The sequence below is a fragment of the Arachis stenosperma genome, chromosome 7 (assembly GCF_014773155.1).
Source record: "Arachis stenosperma cultivar V10309 chromosome 7, arast.V10309.gnm1.PFL2, whole genome shotgun sequence".
NCBI lineage: Eukaryota > Viridiplantae > Streptophyta > Magnoliopsida > Fabales > Fabaceae > Arachis > Arachis stenosperma.
In genome coordinates this window covers 2,859,720-2,870,045 of record NC_080383.1, presented here as the reverse complement: position 1 = coordinate 2,870,045, position 10,326 = coordinate 2,859,720, and the positions used below count along the sequence as shown (strand labels likewise).

General features: G+C 26.1%; 2 protein-coding genes across 2 annotated transcripts; one reads left to right on the top strand and one right to left on the bottom strand.

Moving 5' to 3' along the window:
* Nucleotides 1-565: 565 nt before the first annotated feature.
* Nucleotides 566-2,352, top strand: LOC130941029 (protein S40-5-like). The gene is made up of 3 exons (XM_057869381.1): nucleotides 566-792; nucleotides 952-1,010; nucleotides 1,458-2,352. Exon 3 carries the CDS (start codon nucleotides 1,502-1,504, stop codon nucleotides 2,060-2,062), a length of 561 nt encoding a protein of 186 aa, XP_057725364.1. The 5' UTR covers nucleotides 566-792; nucleotides 952-1,010; nucleotides 1,458-1,501; the 3' UTR covers nucleotides 2,063-2,352.
* A 6,783-nt stretch (nucleotides 2,353-9,135) lies between these two features.
* LOC130941028 (heterodimeric geranylgeranyl pyrophosphate synthase small subunit, chloroplastic-like) lies at nucleotides 9,136-10,292 on the bottom strand. Its single transcript, XM_057869380.1, has one exon. It carries the CDS (start codon nucleotides 10,211-10,213, stop codon nucleotides 9,260-9,262), a length of 954 nt encoding a protein of 317 aa, XP_057725363.1. The 5' UTR covers nucleotides 10,214-10,292; the 3' UTR covers nucleotides 9,136-9,259.
* Nucleotides 10,293-10,326: the final 34 nt, after the last annotated feature.

The window sequence follows — 10,326 nt, the reverse complement described above, 5'->3', positions numbered from 1 at the left end:
AAATAAGAGAGAAGTATTTATTTTGATAAATATTTTTTAAATAATTTATTTCAATAATTATTATAATTTATTTATTTATTAAAATAAAAAATCCAAAAGTTAGTACTTAGCAAGAGTTAAAACTTACCATAAAAAATAAAAAACAAAAGAAAACAGATAAAAGTTAAATACATGGTAAAAAAAAATTAACTGACACAGCCGATAAAAAAAAACCTTCAAATTTCATTAAAATCTAAATTCATTTTCATCATAAGAATATTTCAATTAGAAAAAATAACAAAGTAAATATTGAAATTTAAGTATTTTTATACATTTAAAATATAAAATCAAATTTTTTTACACTCTCTTAATTAACATTCTTAAGACATTTTTTAATTATTTCTTATTATAATATGATTTATTTTGTTGGATAATCATTCTACAAATATTTAAAGAATTTTAAAATGTACCTAAGAAAATTTGATAATATATATAAGAGAGATACAAAATACATATTTCTCTAAATTTTTTATATATAATTATCTAGTGTAAATTAAAAAACAGTTTTTTAATTTACTCAGAAAATTTTCAAACTCTGATTTAAATTAAAAAAAATAAAAATAAAAAAGGAAAAGAGTGCAATTGATAGGTAGATGCATCATAATCATAGTGCAAAGACAAAGCATAAATGGTGTCTTATTATTGGAGCTTGGGAACTTGTGCTGCCATTCATTTCATTCATTCACTCCCTCTTCTTCTTCTTCTTCTTGTTTTCCACCATTCTCTTCTGCCAACACTCTCTCATCTACTAAGGTAAGAACTAAGAACAACCTTTTCTACTCAAAATATATATAGCATCATGATCCTTAATTAATAATTATCAGTTTCAATTTATTATTTTCCATATATAGTTAATTACTTATATACCTCTAAATTAAATTTCTTAATTTTTCTTTGCTTTGCATATTCCAGAAAGGAAATTAAATTAAAACACCACTTTGGAGAAGCTTCTGAGTCCCCCTCCAAAAAAGGTAGATTTAAGAAGATTCTTGCTTTCCTTATAAAATTTCTCCATTATTTTTTATCTGATTTTTTTTTTAAATTTGGAGGTTTAAAAAAAAGTCACAATATTCTGAATCAAGATCAATAGGGAAAAATATTGGTGGTCCGGTAATTTTAGCCGTCGGATTTAGATCCTCTAAAGTTTGAATTTCACTTTAGAGAATAAAGTTTGATCTCTCACCATTGATTTCATAGGTGGAACCAAAAATAAATACGAAAGAGAAATTATTCAAAAGTAGAAGATCACACTTTACTCTGTAAAATTCAAACTTTAGAGGATCCAAATCCTTAGCCGTCGATCTTAATCATATACATGATTGAAATCAACAGTTAAAATGATTGAAATATAGAATATTATACTTTAAATTTTTCCAAAAGTTGATTCTGATTTTAGATTTATTGTGTGGTGTTTGTAGGAAAGTACTAAGGGTTTTTTGTGTTGGTGACTTAACTAAGAAAGATGGAAGGTAAGTATGGATTAGTTAGGGAACATAGTGGGATATGGAAATCATTGAGAGATGGTGACTTTGATGAAGAAGATGTTTGGTGTGTCCTTAACAAGGACACACATCACTCTGGTGCCCTTAAAATTAAGGAGTCTTCTCCTATTCCTGTCCCTAGATCAAGAATGATTCCAAGGCCTAATAGCACAAATAACATTAATAATAATAATAATAAAAATAATAATTCCTCTAGTGAAGCAAAATTTCATCAATTTCTTCAGCAATCAGCACCGGTCAACATCCCTGATTGGTCAAAGATGTATAATTCAGGTGATTATGTTGAAGATTATGGTAGTGATGAGGATTTATTAGATGAAGATTATGATGAATATGATGTTAATAATAATAATAATAAAATGTTGCTACCACCACATGAGTTTATTGCTAGGAGGCTAGCAAGGAGTCAAATATCATCATTCTCAGTGTTGGAAGGTGTTGGAAGAACACTCAAAGGTAGAGATCTTAGCAAAGTGAGGAATGCTGTTCTTACAAAAACTGGTTTTCTTGAATCACTATGAATATTTAATTAATAACATTATTATTATTATTGTTGTTGTTATTGTTAAATATTGTTATAGCTACTAGTATAGACTATAGTATTATTATTATTATTAGTCATTATAGCTAGTATAGTGGTTTTTAATTGGGGATGGAGAATTTTTTTTTTTTCATGATTAATTATTGGGGTGTGATTGTGAAGGATTTGTTGTTTTAGCCATTTACCATGTAGAAACTGAAAAAAAAAAAAGCAATGAATTAGATTTTGGTTTTCATCACAATATCTAGTGATGATTATTTATGTCTTTTATTTTATTTGTCTGTTTAATTTTCTTTGTAATTTTTTGATTGAGTTTAATTTCTTTAGTCTAGTAGTACTTTATTTTATTTTATTTTTCATTTGAGACGGTTAGTGAATGGAGTTAATAGAGATAACTCTTAATAAGCTATAGAACCACAGGATCAAGTTTATGTAGACACTTTTTTTTTCTTTTTTAATTTTATGGGTGACTGCTTTTTTTTTTTTAATACACATAGTATGGTGAAAAGTTAACTTATGTATTAGCTTTTATTGAAGTTGTTTTAGATATAAAAATATATTATTTGTACTTGCAATTTTGGCATAGTTGAGAGATAGCATATGAACTACAAAGTGGAAAAGCACCCACATCTCTTTTTTTTTTTTTCAATTTGTTTTTTTTTTAAATCTAATATAATTTCAGATCCAAGTGATGGGCATCAATCTTATGTTAAGATTTTTTTTTTATGTGAACAAACATTATTCTTACATGAATTAATTCTTTAGTTGTGGGGAAAAAAATATACTTAATTGTTGATTAGATCATCAACGCTTTGTTTGTATCCTACACCTAATTTAAAAAAAAAAAAGATAATACTATTATTTGGATGAGTTGATTGCTTATCTGAAGTATAAATTAAATGATTTAATATGGAATAAATTACTTCCAATTGGGTTATTATTAAACTAAAACAACACTTTAGTGTTAATCCCAATTAAGAAGAGACAAGAATTTGTGAATATTGAAATAAGGTGACTCTAGTGTTGGACCTAAGCAATATAGTACCAAAATTATTAAATAATGGTGGGAGAAATTGAAAATGACATTCCACCGGCTTCATTTCTTTGTCTTTAAGTTATAGAAAAATAATATGGGATAAAGTATATTTTTTGTTTTTGAAGTTTTATAAAAATTTTAAAAATATTTTTAAGATTTATTTTGTTTAAATTTTATTCTAAAATTTTTTTATTTGCATCAAATATATTTTTAATGACTAATTTTAAAAAAAATTAAGACAAATTTAACAACAATTTTATAAGAACAATCTTCAATACAAGCAAATCAAGCATAATTTTTATGTATTATTGTTAGATTGGTCTTAAATTTTTTTAAAATTTAGCCGTCGAAAATATATTTGATGCAAATCGAAAACTTTTAGAACAAAATTGAGATAAAAAAAATAGTGGTATTTTTAAAATTTTTATCAAATTTCAGAGACAAAAAGTATACTTTATCCGATAATATTTAATAATGCATGACACTATGAATAAAAAATTACTTGTTAATCTAAAAGGGTGTGTATTACTTGAATTTAATCGTATAAATCAATTTTAATGTGAGCAAAAGAAATCATGTTAAATGATTATTTTATCTCTATATTAAATATCCGTTAGATATATACTTGGGTGTTGAAACAAAAAAAAAATCCTTGTAGCCTGCTTTGAGAGCTCATAACTTTGGATTTAATAAAAATAAAGCTTAATTATTTTATTAATCTTTATAATTTAAAGTTTTTATCAAATTTTTATGATTGAGTTTTATATTAGATAAAAATTTATAATTATATTTTTATTAATTATTATTTTTCATAAAATATAATAATATTCTAGAATATTTATTTTTAAAGTATTTTATAATTTATCTTATATCAAACAAAAAAAATTATACTTTTTAATAAAATAATTATAAAAAGTTAAATTACAATTTTTGACCTAATATAATGATTTAATTATTAAACTATAAAACCATTATTAAAAAATTAATTAAACTATCAAGACATACTAATTAAGCCTAAAAACAACAACATTATTCAAGATCTAAAATATTACTAAAGACTTATTCCTCCAAAGAGTTTTATTCAATAAATTTGTTGGAGTCAAAATTGTTGGAGTAATATATAATACAAAGAAAAATAAAATAATAGTATTTTAGTTTGTTTCATAATTCATACCCATAGATTATTGAGAATTACTTCTCTCACACCTTGTTTTTGGACGAATAAACTTCTCTCTAAAGTTTTATTATATATTCGTTTTTTTTTTGGACTTGATTATATATTCGTTTATCGTATTAGGATATGGGCTTTGGGAGAAGCCTATCACAAGGGCCCAACAAAAAGATTATATCATTAATAACCAGAAATTTAATATTTTAATTTAATACTTATCCTCCATTCATTTGTATTTGTCATTTTGACTAAAATAATACTTGAAGTCAAGAGCAATAACAAATATTATAAGAATTTTCAATAAATACTTGTATAGATTAACAGTATAATTGATAATTTGGACAGATGAAACAAAAAAAACCTAGCAAGGTCCTATAATAATTAATAAGTGGGAACTAATCACAATCAAGAAGAATTTTGGGGTTAAGCATGGTCCATAAAAAAGATAGCTAGGATGGCAAATAGGTTTCCACCGTGTGTGTCATATAATTTTATGCCTCTAATATTTATAATTACAAATTTATTATATCTAAAATTATTTAATTATTTCAAAAATAATTAAAAAATATAAAAAAATTAATTTGAGTTGATCAAAAAGTTAGTTCACATGGTCACACGTCTATTTAAACAAATTTTAGAGTTTAAATTTTATTTTGTATATATAATAATGTATTGATTATTAATATAAATTCTTAAATAATAAAATTTAGATCTACAATAAATTTATTATTTTTTAATTAAGTAAGAGGATATCGTAAAAAATTAAAAAATAAAAATAAAATAACATTAAATTATTTTAGACTAATTTTTTATTCCCAAACATCTATGAAATACAATTATAATCTATAAATATATATGCCAATGTAATGCAAAGAAAAAATGTGAGATAGGCATAAAACAAACATATATGTACTTTTTCCTCTGATGATAATCCTCTAATTGCTAGATTTATCAAAATTTTGAATCCTTTATATATTTTTAAGTGGAGTCTTTCACTTTATTAATGTGTATAATATTATTGTTAAAAAAATCATCAATAACCGAAATAATGTCTTTTTTGAAAAAGAAAACGTTTCGGATCTCAATGCGTGGCAGGGATAAGGGATGAAATATGGAGGTATGAGTCATGCATGGATACAAATAGTACATGCATCAAATATATATAATAATATCTGATAATAATCTTATTATAAAAAAGGTATAAATAAATTATTGAACTGATCGTGCATGTGTTACTGATCAGTACTACATATATACATACATATTATACACACATGAATATGAATCACATATGTTTAATTTGTGTACCCTTTCTATAGTTTGATATACAGACTTTTAAGTAAACTAACTTATTTTAGTCAAGTAAATTAGAAGAAAACGATGAATTAATAATATATTAATTAACGATAAAATTTTAAATAAAATTTATATTTATGACAAATTAATCATTAGTAAATTAGAAGAAAATGAAATACTGATAAAAAAATGTATATATGAATTAATACTCAATTTAATTCTTGAAATTTGAGGTTAGATTTAAATTGATTCTTAAAAATACAATCGACTTATTATTTCGATCTCCAAAATTTATAATAATAACTTATGTTAGTTGCTGAGTTGATTTTATAAATTGTGTGTTAATTTTGTACGTTAACTTATTAAGATTTAAACTCATCATATAAATTTTATATGACTAAAATCTATTAGACTTCCTAGAAACTTGATTCACTGTCCAATATTCTCATAAAGACGATAATTATAAGTTTAATTTAAAAAATTTGTAATTCTAGGAGCAACAATCAAATTTTTAGAGTTCTAATAATCTTGATCTCGTAGAATTTAAGTGAGAAATTTAAATCACAATAAATTGATATATTAAATCAATACGTCGTTAAAAAAGATTAGTTCAAAGCTTAATATGAGTTATAATTATATATTTTAGAATCTAATTTGAATCCATTAAAATTTAAAAAAATTAATTAAATGCGATAAAAAGTATATAGAATCGAAAGGTTACCAGGCAAAAACTAAACAAAACCACATTAATTTATATTAATAATTAATTTTAATTTTTTTAAATTTAAAATTTAAAAAATTTAAAATTAATTAAATAAACCTAATTAAAACCTATAAAAACCTTCTTCTACTCTCTCACGTTTACCTACCCACCTAATAATCACACACACAAACCTCTCTCTCTCACCAATGCTGCTGGAAGCGCCGACGACTTCCATGCTCTCCGCGATGCCCTCAACAAGCGCATCCAAAACAATTGCGCCGTCACTCGCAAGAACGCGTTCGATTCCCTCATCACCCTCAACTTTCGGTGTTGCTGAGTGTTTCTGTTTTCTGTCATGGATCCAAACTGCGTTAGGAACACCGATTACATAAACGCCTACGGATTCGGCGACGATGGTGGTGCTTTGTTTTCAGATTTCAACGATTGGGATCTACACGGACAATACAATCACCCTTTCGATTTAACTCCAAGTAATGCTTTTGATCGGTTTGACGCCGACACATTTAGCTTGCATGCACATGCGGTTTCGAATTCCGGAAGCTCGGAGCCGTTTGTTCCACCCTCTTCCGCGAGCCGTGTGGAAAAATCCATGTCGGGTTCAACTTTTGGGGCTGTGGCTTCTATGCCGGATCCTTCCGTGGAAGACACGGACTTTTCTTGAGGATTATAGCACATGCAAGGTTTATCCTCAAAATTCTCTTCCAATGATTATTAAAAAAAAAATTCATTTAATATGAAAAAAAATATTCTAATACTTAACAAAAGAAATATCCAGTTATATTTTAGTAAAAATAATTAAATATCTATAAAATTTTAAAAAAATATAAAATTTTTAAAGAAATAGAAACATTCACATTTGCAATACAAAAAAATTTGAAAAATATATAAAAGAACATCCATTTAGTACGAAAAAGAAATATTCTGATATTTAGCAGAAGAAACATCCATATATATTAACTCGTAGAGATTTTAGATTCATCCAAAAATATTTGACTGATTTTTGACTAATACCCTTTTAATTCTCTAGCATTATTCATTTTCAAAAGATAAATTAAGTATTAACTCGTACATATTAAGTTAATAATGTAAGTATATCCATGTACTGTTTGCACGTGAATCACAAGGTACCATAAAACTAGTAGTTTATATACATAGTGCAACACCTAACACTCCACTAAAATTGCTTTTTATTTGGATGGATCGAGAGAGATGAATAATGATGGAGAAACAGTGTAAGACCTAATAAACTTTTCCTGGAAAAATATTGAGAATTACTACTTTATCCGTTCAACAATCAATTTTTTTTCCTTTTAAAATTTTGTTTATATGTCTCTGCTCCCACAACTCACTTTCCTTTGTCAGACATATCCGATGATGTAGTATGAATTAGGATGCTCCCGGTGTTGTTTAGATCGGTTTGAGGGAATAAAAATTTAATTTAAATACTAATTTGATTTGTGGTGTGATTTAAATTTAATATTTTTTTTAGAGAATTTGATTTAATTTTAAGTAATTTGAATTAGATTGAATTTGTGGTTTTATAAATTAAAAAAAATAAAGTATATTTTTTATTTTTGATGTTTGACAAAAAATTTTAAAATATTTTTAATTTTTATTTTATTTTAATTTTGTCTTATAAATTTTTTATTTGTATCAAATATATTTCTAATAGTTAATTTAAAAAAAATTAAGATTAATTTAATAATAATTTCATAACAACAACCTTTAACATAAGTAAATTAAGTATAATTTTTATGTATTATTATTAGATTGGTTTTAAATTTTTTGAAAATTTTGTTGTCAAGAGTATATTTGATGCAAATTAAAACAAAATAAAACTTAAGAGTATTTTTAAAATTTCAAAGACAAAAAATATACTTTACTCTTAAAAAATCAAATATATAACAAATTTCAATATCAATTTTTAAATAACCAACAATATCATAACAAGTCTCAGTAATATTTTAAAAAATTAATAATAACATAATAATAGAAATAAAATTATAAATTAATTAAAATAAATAAATAAATTTTAAATTCATAAAAATTTACTAAATAATAATAATACATGATAACATAAATATTTATAACAGATTGAACATATTATGTTATAATAAAAATTTTAAATATAATAATAATATTATAGTATATTATAAAATTTAGATTGAATTGGATCGATTTTGATAAATAAATTTAAAATTTAATTAATTTAATTTATATAGTTTGTCAAAAAAATTTATTTAAATTTAAATTAATACAATTTTAATCAATTATCGATTTAGATTAAATTAGATAAACGATTTAGTTTGAATCGATTTGGATTTGGATAGGAATACCTGAAATAAATTAATCCCATAAGATTAATTATATTACCTGGTTCTCATCATCAAATAGAGTTGATTTGCTCTCCTACTACTTAATTAAGCATATATCTAATTTTATATAAAGCACATATATGCGCATATATAATTATACACTTTATTTTCTCATACAAAACATAGATTCTTATTATTAGTACTATGGATTAAAAGATGATTGAAACGGAATAACCAAATTTAAATTGCGGTTAATATAATTTCTAGTTACAAGTGATAGGCCACGTTTACAAAGGTAATTCATGTACTTCGTTCAAAAAATAATATATGATGGATATGAAAATTTCTTGTATGCTATGAGAGAAACAAATATTTTTGCTATATATTATTTATTTTGCTTCATCTTAGTTTATATTTTATATATTAATATATATTTTTTTGTTAAATCTTAATTTTAAAATAACATAGTGAATCTGTATTACTAATAACCTGAAAAGTAATTAAAGTATCGAACGAAAACCTACAAATGGAGTTGTTTTCGAAACACCTAAAATTATAGTAAATACATCTTAATATATCTTACATTTACATAATTATAACACCACCTAAAATACAATTAAGATAATATTTTTTTTCTAAACATGAATAATGAAGCTAGAAATTGCATCAACATCTCTATTATTGTCCTTGAAATATTGCAATTCCTTGAATGCCAAATCTTTTACCACTTCCACTTCTTCCCAAAATCCCTCATTAACCATTCCTTGGATCATTCCAACATAAAATCCAAATTTTCTTAACCTTTCAATTTCCTCTTCACTCCCACCACCCAACATTGCTCCACATGAAGCCCCACATGCATGCAACCCACCCTCATTTTTCTCCATAATGTCCATGATCCTTTCCACGTGGCATGACTCCCCACCGTCCGATTCACTCAATAAAAATTTTTTGTATTGGGCATCTATCAGTCCTTTTGATCCCACGGCGCGTGATATCTCAATGATCACGCGCAAGACCCGGTCCGAGTTTTCTTGAACCGAGTCACAGGATTTAGACAACAATTCAAACCCAAAAGGTATAAGACCATCTCCTGTCATAAGTTCAATACCAGGACTAAAAGCCCGAAAACTCATAGTATTGGATTTGGGCCTGGACATGGGCTTGGGCTTGGACTTGGGCTTGCTTGGAATTTGCTCGTGTGTGTGATTAGCTGCAAGGAGGAGTACCAAAGCAGAAGCCGCCGCCATGGCTTGGTGGCGATCACCACTGAGAAGCTCGCCGGCGGCGAGGCAAAGAGCCGGCACGGTGGTTCGAGGGGCCGAGAAGACGAGATGGTGCATGGGCTCGAATACCACGAGTGGATCTTTATAGGGCATGACATGTTTGAGATGGGCTTCAATGTCGGCCTGCAAAGAAGCCCAATAAGGTTGAAGGATAGAGGGAGCAGTAGTAATAGTAGTAGTAGTAATTGTTGTCATTTTAACCGCCGTGGGCTTAGGTATGTATGATGGACGATCATGATTTGATTTGCATGAAAAATGGACGGTTGGATTGCCATTTATGTGGAGCATAGAACCAACCACCATGGTGGAATGAAGAAGAAAAAAGAGAAATGGAAAGAGCTTAGGCCTAGGGAGAATTAATAGGAAGAAAAGCTTTGAAGAGAGAGTGGAGGGCCTATGCTATATTTATATATGCT

Coding starts and splice junctions, on each gene's coding strand:
- LOC130941029 (XM_057869381.1), top strand. CDS start 1,502: ATGGAAGGTAAGTATGGATTAGTTAGGGAACATAGTGGGATATGGAAA.
- LOC130941028 (XM_057869380.1), bottom strand. CDS start 10,213: ATGGTGGTTGGTTCTATGCTCCACATAAATGGCAATCCAACCGTCCAT.